At 33.4% G+C, this 13,839-nt stretch overlaps 1 protein-coding gene, 1 long non-coding RNA gene and 1 pseudogene across 2 annotated transcripts; 2 read left to right on the top strand and 1 right to left on the bottom strand.

Annotated features, from left to right (window-relative positions):
• The first annotated feature begins 702 nt into the window (after window positions 1–702).
• LOC115231841 lies at window positions 703–2,713 on the top strand (annotated as a pseudogene).
• A 62-nt stretch (window positions 2,714–2,775) lies between these two features.
• Window positions 2,776–3,549, top strand: LOC118761970. The gene is made up of 3 exons (XM_036500172.1): window positions 2,776–3,106; window positions 3,139–3,281; window positions 3,315–3,549. The coding sequence occupies exons 1-3, from the start codon at window positions 2,993–2,995 to the stop codon at window positions 3,547–3,549; spliced, it is 492 nt and encodes a 163-aa protein (XP_036356065.1). The 5' UTR covers window positions 2,776–2,992.
• Window positions 3,550–13,140: 9,591 nt separating this feature from the next.
• Window positions 13,141–13,557, bottom strand: LOC115231834. The gene is made up of 3 exons (XR_003883553.1): window positions 13,521–13,557; window positions 13,287–13,429; window positions 13,141–13,254 (listed from the first exon to the last, which is right to left on the bottom strand). It is a non-coding gene; the product is annotated as an uncharacterized LOC115231834 (long non-coding RNA).
• Window positions 13,558–13,839: the final 282 nt, after the last annotated feature.

Below are 13,839 nucleotides of genomic sequence, written 5' to 3'. Positions count from 1 at the left end.
AATCCTGAGGTGTTGTCGCTTTGTTTTATGTGTGGAGTGAAATCCGAGGATTTGAAAAGTTTTTCTGATGTTTTTGAGTTTATTTTTGTTCCTGTTTATTTATAAATAATTTGGGATTTACCGAGTGCTATAAATTCGTGTTTTTCTTGATTTCTATAAAAATAGTAAAAAATGGTTTTTATCCAAAAACCTTGTTTTGTAAATCTTTTTTTATTATAAACTTTACGGTCTGTCATTTGTTAATATTTTATTTCTGAAATTTTGGGTGGGAAAAAATTGAAATTTTTTGAATAAGAGAGACGCGGACAGTACGTACAATACAGGTTACAAATGAAAGTGATATATAATTTTATTCATTTTTTTAAATTCGGTTTTCCAAATAAAAAAATATTTTTTCAATTATAATAAAAAATATATTTGAATCAATTTTGGAAAAAATTAGGAATAATCAAACACCCGGAGATGACAGGCTTGAAAGTTTAAACCAAAAGTTATGTTTGACTGAGAATACCAGGACGCCGGTTAATTATTATTTCTTTTCTTGTTTTTTTAAATTATTAAATATATTATAAAGATTTACGTTATTCAAAATTTAAATTATCAAATAAATATCTAATTAATCTTCTCGTTAACCTGGTGTATAACCAATGTCCTCAACATACGCCAAAAACAGTTGAAAATATATATTTAACAAATATAGGCGAATTAAATGAAATAAAATCAGAATTAACCAGCGATAAACCTTTTAAAAGAAAGGACGCTGTAAAGAAAGTGATATTTTTCATGACCTCAGGAAAAGATGTAAGGTACAAAAATATCACATACTTGACATATTTTGAATAAAAAACATTTGTTCAAAATAACTGACGTGTGTAATTTAGTTCCTTGTTTGTTGACGTTTTGAATTGCAGTCAAACCTCTGATTTGGAATTAAAAAAACTGGTTTATATATATCTGTTAAACTATTCCCACTCTAATCCCGACATGGCTATAATGGCAGTCAATTCATTTGTCAAAGTCATATCCCACCACTCATTTTAGGACACAAACGAGCCATTTCCCCTCGTTCGTGCCCTTGCAATCAGAACTATGGCTTGTATGAATGTGAATTGTGTGACAGAATATTTATGTGACCCACTTCGTAAATGTCTAAAGGACAGTGACCCCTATGTAAGGAAAACTGCAGTTCTTTGCATTGGAAAACTCTACAAACTGAATCCTAAACTAGTAGAAGACCAAGGCTTCTCAAATATAAAGTCTTACCTCACAGATTCCAATTCTATGGTGGTCTGTTATCTGATTGTGTAGGTCGTGGCTAATGCTGTGGCCACAATGTCTGAGATGCAGCAGATTTCCTTGGGAAAGAATGCAGAAATATCCCAAAGTGAACTTAATCTGTTGATGAATGCTCTCAACGAGTGTACAGAATGGGGACAGATCACTATTTTGGATTATATCGCTGCCTATCAACCAAGCACAGAAAAAGAGGCCAAAACGTAGCCAGATTGGAATTAATATAGAATTTGTGAACGTGTTACTCAGAGGTTGTCTCATTCGAATGCAGGAGTTGTTCTGTCGACAATTAAAGTGATGATGAGGATGATGGAACGACTGACTGATGAAGAATTTCTAAGCTCGTGTGATAAAAACTGTCAAATCCTCTCATAACTATGCTTTCCGCCCCCTCAGAGATCCAATATGTGGGGTTACGTAACATTAATCTAATCCTACAAAAGAGGTTAACCACCCTAAAAATTTTCAGGCCAAACGTGTTGTGTAATGAAGTCGCAAATTTCTTTGTCAAATACAACGACATGATTTATGTAAAATTAGAGAAACTGGAGATTATAACACGTCTGACTAACATTGACAACATAAGTCGAGTTCTGCCTGAATTGAAGGAGTTTGTGTGAGTTTATGACTGTTCAGGTACGCCACAGGAGTAGACATTGACTTTGTAAGAAAGTCGGTCCGTGCCATTGGTTGTTGTGCCATAAAGATCCCCGATGTGGCAGAACAGTGTGTCCTCACTCTGCAGGAACTTGTAAAGTCTAAAGTCGATTATATCATCCAAGAGGCTATAGTAGTCATTCGGGTTGATGGATATAACTAGTTTAGGATATATTAGAAAATATCCGAATAAATATGAAAGTATAATTGGAAATTTTTGTGAGAATTTTGATTTGTTGGATGAACCAGAGTCAAGGTGGGTTATCAGGGGTTACTTTTAGAGCAGCGATGGTTTGGATTGTCGGAGAGTATTCTGAACGAATAGAAAATGCAGATGAACTACTAAACTCATTTATCGAGACATTCTCTGACGAGGATATTCAGGTTGTTTAATAAACTAGAATAAAACAGGTGCAACTACAACTACTGACTTCAGTTGTCAAATATTACCTCAAGAATCCGTCAGGACAGGATTTGGTAGAGAAAATATTGGATTTGTGCACAAAAGTACATTTCTTCATTTTATAGTCATTAGGACAGTCTAAACCCTGATTTAAGAGATCGGGGATTTATTTACTGGAGACTCCTGTCGAGTGACCCTGAGGCAGCAAAGGAGATTATTTTGAGTACAAAGCCAGCCATAAGTGAAAAAATTGACTCACTTGACCCAAAGCTACTCAGTGAAATGATAAAACACATTGGGAGCATGGCTTCTATTACTCACAAGCCTCCATCTCTTGCATATGGACAGGAAATAGCGTGACAACTGTTTCTAGAACGTTAGTGAATTAATAAACCTTTATAGACGTGAGGATAATACAACTGATTTAACCAATGTTCGTGTTAGTGGTCAATCTGGGAATCTTTTGAATGATTTACTGGGCTTTGACGAACAGTTTCTAATTCCTGACAATACGAAAAAATCAGAGTCGACTCCTGATAACATTTTGGATGATTCTTTGGTATTATGTGAGTTTAATATTAGTTTTTTAATACATTCGACCCTCAGAGTTCACATATTGAGCCGTCCTCCCTCAATTTAATGGGAGATTTTGGGTCAAACATGGACGAGTTGGTTGATCCGCCTCCCTACAGTCACGACGACTCAATGTTCATGTCAGTAAAGGCACAAAGCCAAGTTCAAAGGACCAATTATGTTTGTTTTTTAGTTGATTGATTGATTTGTAGTCTTGGAGTTGTAAAGTGAGTTCAGGGTGTCTACGAATGGATGTTTTCTGGAGTAGAGGGGAAGCTATTATTGCCAAAGTGGATATTTTTGGAAGTTCAGCACAGCAGTTGGTGTTTAAAAACGTGTCAGTCTCAGAAAATAGGTTTGAAGCTGTATAAATTGACAACCTTGACAGTTTTGGGCTAATTGTACCGTTTCAACCTCAAGTTATATCAAACTCACACAATCACGTGTCTTTTGAGACAGCAATCAGTTTTCAGCAATGTTTTATGGCAAAATCTCCGACTTTAATCTACCCAAAGGTACTTTTTTGGACAATTGAGATAGTTTGTGGTCAATATGAACCAAGGAGTTATCCAGACGTTAGTACACGGGGCAGTTTTGTTCGCCCCGAGTGGAAATTTGGCTAACTATCAGAATTCATGGTGGTACAATGTGCAGCCTGATTATAAAACATGCATCGATTTACCCACACTTCCATTTCCCGATCAAGGCTTACATTCGTGTTTGATTTGTAGGTATTTTGTCAGCGGAGTTGAAGAAGTTGAATATTTTTAGCTTGTTTGTAAATTTTGACGATTTGGGGCGGAATGTGTTTCATTTATCGATGAAATTTGACAATGGTATGTTGGTACTCGCAAGACTTGTGGTTTCGTATTATGAAAAGACAGCATCTGTGGATGTGATTTGTCCTAATGCAAATGCCCGTGAAATTGTTGGAGACTCTTTCAATCAAATATTTAGTCTTTCGGTTTAATTTATTTACACTAATTTATTTTGGTTTTATTTTAATATGGATATTTCTTTTATGATTTATTGATTATATAGAGCTGGTTGATAAACATAGGCTAAAGATCCAGGGCTTGGATTCAGGATAAGTTTCTAATTTAAATATGAATGTTTTTTATAATTACGATCATGATGTCCGACTGTTCTAAGTTTTAAAAATTATAAACTTTAACTTTTGATGTACATTTACTCTTTTTGATTTCAATAAACTGATTTTAGATAAAAAGTAAATAAATAGTTAAACTCGATTTGACAGGACTAAAGGGCGATGACGTCTTCCGAAACTACTTTCTTTTGTTATTTGAAAAGATTGTGTCATCTATGGGGATTTACAAAATGCTATAGTTATGTTTATTCTGTTTACTGTAACACTAAAATCGGTTTTGTAATGTTAATTTATCAGCTTAAAAAAATTAAATAAGTGTACAAATAGAATCTAGAAATTATAATTTGCAAGTACAACCAATTAAATGATAAGCTGATATGAAAAGAATATATTTCAGGATACATACGATATATGTGAATCCTTTATAAATGGAATATCAATTGGATTGAGATATTACGCTTATATAAATCAGATGTTTTCAAACATTGCACAGCGTGAAGATTTATATTTACTTATTTTTTAAATTTTTTTTTAAAAATGGATTGAAAAAATTATTTTTGAATAATAAAAAATAATATAATCAAATTAATCTAAAGAAAAGAAAATGGAACAGGAAGTCAGCTGCTGGCCGCAGAGAGAATAGAGAAACTGTTCCCCTGAGTACGGCTATTGAGACGCGCTCAAAAAGCCGATTGACCTCGCGGGGGTCGTTTCTAATCCTCCCGAGGTGACGGCCTCTCTCGGTGAGAAAACGTAGCGTGGCTGGGCCGAATGTGCCTGATGTTTCGACTGAAACAGGCACAAAGAGGAATCTGTCGGCGAGCGAGGCGTACTTGTGTTTCTTCCGGGTCTCTGCCCTCCTCGCCGCTGTGCCAGCTTAACGATTTAAATCAGCATTCGATGTGGTGAAAATTACACTTTTTGCGATGAAAATACGAATTGATGATGATTTAGACCTCTGACACTGATAAAATTTATTGTCCAAATGACTGCCTCCATTACATGGTCTATTTTAAATGACTTGGTGTAGAGTACCTCCTGGTGCAAAATACAGTGAAATATCAAAAAATCACATCCTCCATTTGCAGGTTGACCTATCCTCTGAATTGAGTTGCAACGCCAGTTTTTTCTTCAATGATTGATGAAGCACCAGATGTAGCCACATTAACAGCACGTGTCCATTCAACTCGGAAAGAAATATTGAAGTTGTCACTTTTTTGAAATGATTTGCATTTGGTATCAAATCTACGTTTTGTAGAAAAAGGCATCCACACACAACAGGAAAAATTATTAAAATAATATAAATTCAAAATATCGTTCTTAACGAACAGCTGAGTTTTTTTACTGAGCCTATTCAATGATTTTCAAAATTTATTTTCTAATATATTTTCAATACGAGTTTGACTAGAATATTGACATTAATCATCATTCGAATTATTATTTAATCTGACCTCCGTTTACTGTTTTATTTTTTGGCCTCATGAGGGCTTGCTGAATCCCATATCGGTATCCCTTCCTGCCTCCTTTTTGCACAAATGGAAACATTTTTCAACCCACTTACAAAGTACCGATTAGAGTCCCTTAAGCCTTTTTGCTCTCGATTATACAGGGTGGGCATAAAGTCTTGCACCAAAGTAAAACCTACAATTTTTTTATACTAGATTATCAACTTATTTTTATTTAAGTAGATTCGATAATGAAAGTTATCGTAAACACTATTTAGTAGTTGTTGATAACCATTGATTTTCAGGTGGGACATCACGAATTCTGCTTCACAAATGATCGATGTTCTCTATTCTCACTGCGTACACTAACTGTTTTAGATGTCCCCAAAATAATAATCCATTGGGTTAAGATCAGGCGATCGAGAGGCCCATTCAATAGTTTCTCTCAAGGAAATTAACAAACTGATTTATTTGGACTTTGTATGACTTTATTAACGACTATTTTACGAGTTTCAATAGGCACTGTAGGGCGCACACTTCTCTCCTCGTCGTGAACATTGCCCGTTTCTTTGAATTTTGTGAGTAAACAACCGACTGTTGCATAGCTTATGTCTACACTTTTATGGCTTGAGTTTAAGGATTCCACAACAGATCGATTAGACGTACCAATCTTTCCACAAAGCAAAATAATTTCTATTTGTTCTTCAATTGTTAAAGACATTATGGGTTCAAAAAAATTACCGTAGTAAATGATTCATCTGCTCGATCCGATTGTCACGCCTACGGACCTTAATGGATGACTCATTCTATTTCTCTATAGCAGTAGTTCCCAACCTGGGGTCCGCGGAGCCAGTTTAGGGGTTCCGCGAAATTTATTATATTTATTTAATAATAGTTTTTAATTATTAAAATATATTAAACATCCACGCTTATATCTTGTTTCTCTTTTGAGTTAGTTGGTCAATTTTATAAGATTTTTAATGAGAAACAATAATTGCATAAGAGATTCCAAAAAATATTCAAAAAAGGTTTTGGTAATCTCCAAGTTTCGACCAAGTAAAAACCACAAGAGAACAAATTATTTAAAATTTTATTAAAATAATTCCTTGTTAGAAATAAATAATTAATATTAATAAATTAAAGAAAACACACATCGTCAATAAACTAACAAATGTACCAACCACCTACCTTCTTAACCGTTGTTTCTCGCCAAACTTCTCATATAATTAAAAAAAATACCTCAAAAACGTAGAATGCAATGGCCAACATTGACTAATTTTAAATAGAATTGTCTATTGTTGATGCGGCTGCAATTTCTGCTCCCAATAGTTTACAAATACGATTTTTTGGCTTAATTTTTATTTTTAAAAAAAATATAAAATCCAGACAATCCGATAGACAATCCCATTAAAATTAATTTAAATTAATAAAAAGGAAAAAATAATTAAAATCTATTGCTTATATGTCAAGATTTACACTTTGTCGAAACTTGGAGATTACCAAGGTTTTTTTATTATTATAATTTTAGAAAAGAAATATGATGAAAGCTACCTCTCATATTGGTTTTCTCAGAATGGATCTGATTTACCACATACGGCAGAATGTGTAATATGCCATCATATAATGCCTAACACATCTCTTGTTCCTGCAATATTTGGTTACAAAGACTTGCATATTTGGTTTCAATTTATGAAAAACTGAATAAATTTACATTATCATTACAAGGAAAATATCAGAAAGTTTTTATTTTGAATGAAAAAGTAATGGCCTTAAAACGGAAAATCGAATTTTGGCGATCATCTGTAGATAATAATATTGCATGCTTTGCCGTTTTACAAGAGTATCTCGAAGAATCAAAATCATCATTGGACAATACAGTTCTTCAGGACATCAAAGATCATTTGATGATTTTGGACGATAACATTGCGAAATATTTTCCGGGTAAATTTAATGAAGATTGGGTTCAAAACCCATTCAAAGTTAAAGTAATACCAGCAAATCTAACATCAATTGAATATGAACATCTTATTGATTTGACATCAGAATCAGCGTCATATCAGTTATATAAAAATGAATCCCTTTTTAATTTTTGGAGGGGATACATTTCAAAATATCCAGATATCTCAGAAAAGGCTATACGTAAACTATTACCTTTTCCAACGACTTACTTATGCGAGTCTGGGTTTTCAATATATACATCCACCAAAACAAAATATAGAAATAAACTTAATGCTTCCGCTGATATGAGGATACAGTTGTCAACAATAACTCCTAACGTTACACAACTATGCTATGATAAAAAATTACCTCGATGTTCACATTAAAATTGTTTTTGGTTATTACTATTATGTTTTAAGTGAAATTATAATAATTGAATTGGAGGGGTTCCGCAAAAAATTAATTAGCCCAAAAGGGTTCCGCGAGCACCTTAAGGTTGGGAACCACTGCCTTAGATAACCATTTTGAGGACGTGGCTAGATGACCATTGCGTTTTTTCATACATTTAAAAAACATCGAGTATAGCACTTAACAATTAATGTTAATAAGCCAATACCGTATTTATCAATTTTAACACGCGCAAAAAATAACACGAAAATAATTAAAAACGCAGTAGTCGAATATAGTGTTCACCTAAAATTTCCCTTTTTTTCCAAGTCCTGATGCTTTTACTGTTGCTTTTCCTTTCAATAATCAGTCTTTCTTCTTCCTCCAACCACTGATGTTAGCTTCAATAATATCGATTTTTAAGATTTCTCTGTTGCCCAATTCCTCTGTCACTTTGATGACTTTTCTTTTGAACGCATCGGTATAACTTTTCCGTTTTAATGCCATGTCGCTTGTAGAATGTCCATACTGAACTGAGAGAGTGTGAGCTGAGACGATTACGAGGCTAGAGGTGGCCAGTCTCGGCTTTCGATGTTCGATCTGCTTTATGAGATGATGTAAAAGCCCCAAGGAATGCCGAGTGGCAAGATTCTTGTACTTTTTGACATTGCGGGCTTCCGCGGAGGCAGTGGTCGAACCGGAAGAAGATGCAGATGATAATAAAGCAGATGATGACCACGTATCTGCAAACGTGGAATCCCAGATGAAGCAATTGCCATTCCGGAATGGGAAGGTAGTCATCCCATCCTGGCGTTTTCCGTCCCCTCTGTCCAGTCCGGAGGGTTCTAGTACATTGGGGAAGTCAGCAGCATTGAGTGCTCTTGAGATTACGTCGTTGATTGCTCAATGGCGAGGCAAGCGGCCTGCGGTCGGCGGCAGGAGAGGGGGTGAAGGCCTTTCACGTCCACCGTACCACCGCATCGACAGGGCTGAGGGTGAATCAAAATTAAAGCTGTTATCAAATTTGATGCTATGTTGCTTGTAGAATGTCCATACCGAACTGTGAGCTGAGACGAGTACGAGGCTAGAGATGGCCAATTTTCGATCTGCTTTATGAGATGATGTAAAGGCCCTGAAAATCAGCTAATCAACGAGTTGGAAGGCAATACAATATAGCCGCTTTTGTTTTTCACTACTGATGGTAAGTTCATGGTGTTTTTATGCTGGTCAGCTAATCAGCGAGCTGTATTCAAAGAAAAATAATGTAATAATATCGAAACAATATTTTTTCTAAATAAATATTAAAAAAACAAAAATAGAATTTTTGAATTAAGTTCGATTAGTTGAATTGGAAACTGCACAATGTCAGTGCGTCAAAGTGAGTTTGACAATGGTATTTTCTAAAATTTGAAATTTTTTTAGTTATTGATTATAACACTCATCCCATATATTGGAATTATTTATATAACAAAAATTTGCGTGTTATAATCGAGAAAATTCGTTAATTTCTTTGAGCATCTTTGATATGCTCAACATCCATATTCTCCGTGTCGAGAATTCCATACTTGGAGGCGAGAAATTCTGCAATTATATTCAAGTACCATTTATTTGTTTTTATCACTCGTAGGATTCCCAACCAACAAGGTATATAACGTATAACGAGCCTGTTGGACTAGCTGACGGCTTCTGGATACTGAGGAAAAGTGGGGATGTTCAGAACTGCCTCCGTCGAAGATTTCAGGGCGTTTTCCATGGAAGATAGTATGTCAAGATGGGAATAGCAGGCAGCGGAGCGTGTATAGCCGTTTCGGCATGTGTATGCTGCATTTTATGAAGAAGAAGACGATGTGCGATTATAGTGTCAAAACCTGTTTGCTAGGTCACGAAATTCCTGGTCCTTCTTCGCCAGGTGGGCCCAGATGGGCTGAGAGGGCAGCCGAGGAATGTTGGAAGTACCACAAAAAACTGCATTTAATTGAAAAATGTCAAATTTTATGTAGAAAAAGTGATGGGACTATCAAAAAAATATTGAATTTTTTTCTGCAATAAGATATGAATGATTATCTTTGTGTAGCTTCTTTTTGTGAAATGATTGATTAGCCGTAATTTCAATAAAATTCATTAATAGATTCTGATTAGTAAAAATACACATTCATTTTTAGCTCATTATTAAAATTATCATGTCGACGAAAAAAGATCATTCTTTGGACATAAAACAAGTTGAGCGGCCTACCAAAGAGGTTAAAGTTTTTGAGAAATCTCTAAATTGCTAATGCTACCAAAAAGTATTGTTTGGATTATTATAAACACTGAAAAAAATTTAATCAGAAAAGAAATGGCAAAAAATAAAACCATGTTTGTTTGAGATTTAAAATTCGAATACGTAACATGCCACTTTTTAGGCCTTTTATTTTAGCTACTTGTGTACGTATTCCTCCCATCTGATTTTGAATATAGTATGCTCCCACTTGTGAAATCATTGTGCATCACAATATGATGAATTTCTTCAGAATTGGTTTTCCTTCCTCATTTCCGAGCTTAATCTAAGTTGAATGTATTCTTAAGGTTCAATACTAGAATTTAGAATATTCTTTAAATTAGAAATTCCATCTTGGATGATTAATTCTTTTGCTATCAAATCCTGGAGAAAAAAAGAAAATATTCAAGAAAAATTAATTCTGTTAAAATTCAATGCAGAATTAAAACTATACTATAATGATCCATAAACGTCGGTTATTTTTTGGCAAAATATGAAGGTGAAAAAGACTTATTCACAATTGTGAAACAAAATAGCACAATTTCTGCTCTATTTTCCGACATCATACTTTGTTGAATGTGGATTTAGCATTCTACATCGAATTGTAAATAAAGAATGAAACAATGTGTCCATTGATGAGATATTTGTTTAAAAATAACACAAATAAGTCAAATATCAAATTGCTGTGCAAAAACATCAGTCATGGGGTCATATTAGTATTTAATTGTTTTTATTGTAGATTTGAATGTTAACAGTGAATTTATTTTAAATAGTTAGTAGAATTCTATTTCATTTTGGATAGTCTGTCCTATATAAAAATTTTTTAAGGGGTTTTAATAAATATTTCGGAGGTCAATCAAAATTACGAGTAAAAAAAGTTAAAAACCTCTTAAAAAAGTTAAAAGCCCCTGTTTTGATGCACTTGTGGATAATAATAGACATTATTACTGTTTATTCGCAAGAAATTGTTTTGACTAAAATTAATAAAACTAGTAATTTACATGAAAATAAACATATTTAGATACCACAAAAGTAAAAACAGTACGTCTAGCACCATAAATAGTGAGTGTTAATAAACTGTAATTCGTCAGGTCCAAAGTGATTAAGATTGTGCTGAACCTAATTTAAATAGACAAATACACTAGTTCAAAAAATTTTAACTCAAGTTTAGCATCTTTGATACAAAAGAAACGCAACTTTAAACCAATTTTTTTTCCGTAAGCATACTGACGACTGTCGTTGTAAACTTTTCAGGAACTGGAGGAGCATCAGTTCACTCTTAAAGAAACCGAGGCAAATCCCCCTTTCAAAGACTTTCGGTTTAGACATAACCTCTTTTTATTTGCACGTTTGAGATCTACTTCGAAAGTCTTTAAAACTTGTCGTATTTTACGATCACTACAATCTCAATATTGATAAGTCCAATGTAGTAGTTGTATAAAAAAATGGCATATACCGGGGGTGTCAAAGATACGGATGTCAAAGATGTCAAAGATAAAAAAGATGTCAAGTTTCTGGAACATATTTTAATTATAAAAATTAATAAATGTGTTGTTAAATGATGTCACAGTCCGTTTATGAAACACGCCGTTAATGAAACGCAACACATCAAATTAGAAAAAAAATTGATTTTGTCAATAAAAAATTTATAAATTGACAAATACCTAAGCCGGTATTTGCGTTTAAATATATTCAATTACAAAAATTAAAATCGATGCCAAAGCAGAATGTGCTTTAAAACCGATTTCATAAATAAAAATAATATTTTAAAATTAATAATTGATATTTTAGAATAATGAAAAAAAATTCTAAATGCTTCATATTGTATTAAAATGTCAAAACAAGAATCTTCTGAAGGAGCAAGCCTGTCTGCACAGTTCATTTGTGATTAGAAGACTTAATTTTAGAGATTGAAACGAGAAATAGCAATGAGATCTGTCAAATTATTACCCCCTTCACAACCTAAACCAAATTAGCGTTCAGTATTCATTGATTTTACTTTTTCTATTAAGGTCTACTTATAAATTATTTTATGGGATTCAATGGAAAATTTAAGTTATTTCAATTTTAATTTTAAATTATGTTAAAATTTAAAATCATTTTATAAATATATTTTTTTACTTTAGCTTGTTACCCTATTCAAATCACCTAGTGTCCATTTAACGGCGTGTCCATTCTATGGACGGGCACATTTATAACTAATTAATCATTTCCAATGACGATTTGTATTAATTTATCTTTTTTTCGATATGATTTTTTGTCAATTTGATGTTGGCGTTTCATTAACGGCGTGTTTCTTTATCGGACTGTGACAAATGATTTTAAATTAAAATTATAAATTAAAAATCGTAGTACGAATTTTGTTAAATCCAAAATAAATAGTCTGGCCCGCGGAGCCTAAAATTTTTTTAATCCGGCCCGCGGAAGAAATGAGTTTAACACCCCTGGCATATACATTTAAAGAATGAAACAAGTTGACCGAGTATAATACTTCAATAATATACATTTTGTTAAAACAAAATTTAAAATTGTAAAAGTAAAAATTCAATTATATTGGTAATAAAAACACATTGTCAATTAAATTTGAGCCCACACGTCCTTATAGTGTCCCCCAAAGAAATAGTCCGACTCCGTCTTATGGCCAAATCACATAAAGCAGTAACAAATTCTGGACTCGACTCTATCAATTTATGAAAGAACCATAAAACCTCCACAAACAACCATTATCTCAGCAAAACTAGCACTTTCATTGACCATTTGATCAAGTCGTTGACCTATGTACTCTCTTCCAAGTCTTTCACTCGGATTTGTCATCAACTGACGAGAAAGTAACCGAGAACTTAATTTTTGAACTTGTTTTGTAGAATTTCTACAAAATTGCACCAATTCGGGCTAAATTTTATCCAAAAAACAAAAACCTGCAAATCGGAAAGGACGTCAACCCTACGTTTAGAAATATTGTCTAATTCTTGCAAACTGCCATAAAAATCTAAAAAATAGTAGTTTAAATATACCTCTATATGATTTCCTTAAATCAAAACTAAAATTAGGAATCAAGTCTTTCTTTAATGTCAGCCGGCGAGAAAAAATATTCAAATAATTTGAACCACGTGTATCAATGGATATAGCCACTTCAAGAGCATTCACTTCAGAAAGAAGACTCCCCGGATGACAAATAGAGTTAATATATTCTCTAAATATTTAATTACTTTATAGCACATCAACTTGAGGCATGGAAGAGCCAACTTTGCAGTCGTAATTGTCTCACGAGGATGCATGTAGAGCAGTCGCTTTACCAAATAAACAAATTTAACTACGATTGATTTGATTCCGTTTATTCCTTGTGGATTTTTAGTCTCCAATTGAGTCTAAACATATTTTTTATTATAATAAAAATATATTTGCATTTATTAACATTTAAAAAAATGTTAATAAATATTCATAGAAATTAAAACATACTTTAATTAGCATAATAAAAGCATCGAATATCCGGCAGACAGCCTCTGGGTTAACATTCAGAGGTAATGTCAACGAATAGTCCAATAAGCCGACGACATGTGCAAAAAAATGATAAATATGCTTTGATGTGAGTTCGTTGAATGTAAAATTACCCCGGCCACAAATCAGAGATCCCAACAAAGGCAAGTATCTTTACAGAATAGAACACAAATCTCACCTTAAGAACAACTGAGGGTAAGATTTGATTATTTTTCTGCACAAAAGAGAAGCTTTTTGCATTCGATTTTTGGCTCTTAGTCCAGTCTCGGGTTTGGAAAGC

The sequence above is a fragment of the Octopus sinensis genome, unplaced genomic scaffold (genome assembly GCF_006345805.1).
Source record: "Octopus sinensis unplaced genomic scaffold, ASM634580v1 Contig18907, whole genome shotgun sequence".
Taxonomy (NCBI): Eukaryota; Metazoa; Mollusca; class Cephalopoda; order Octopoda; family Octopodidae; genus Octopus; species Octopus sinensis.
Note: the sequence above shows the minus strand (reverse complement) of the source record. Positions and strands in the feature narration are given on the sequence as shown.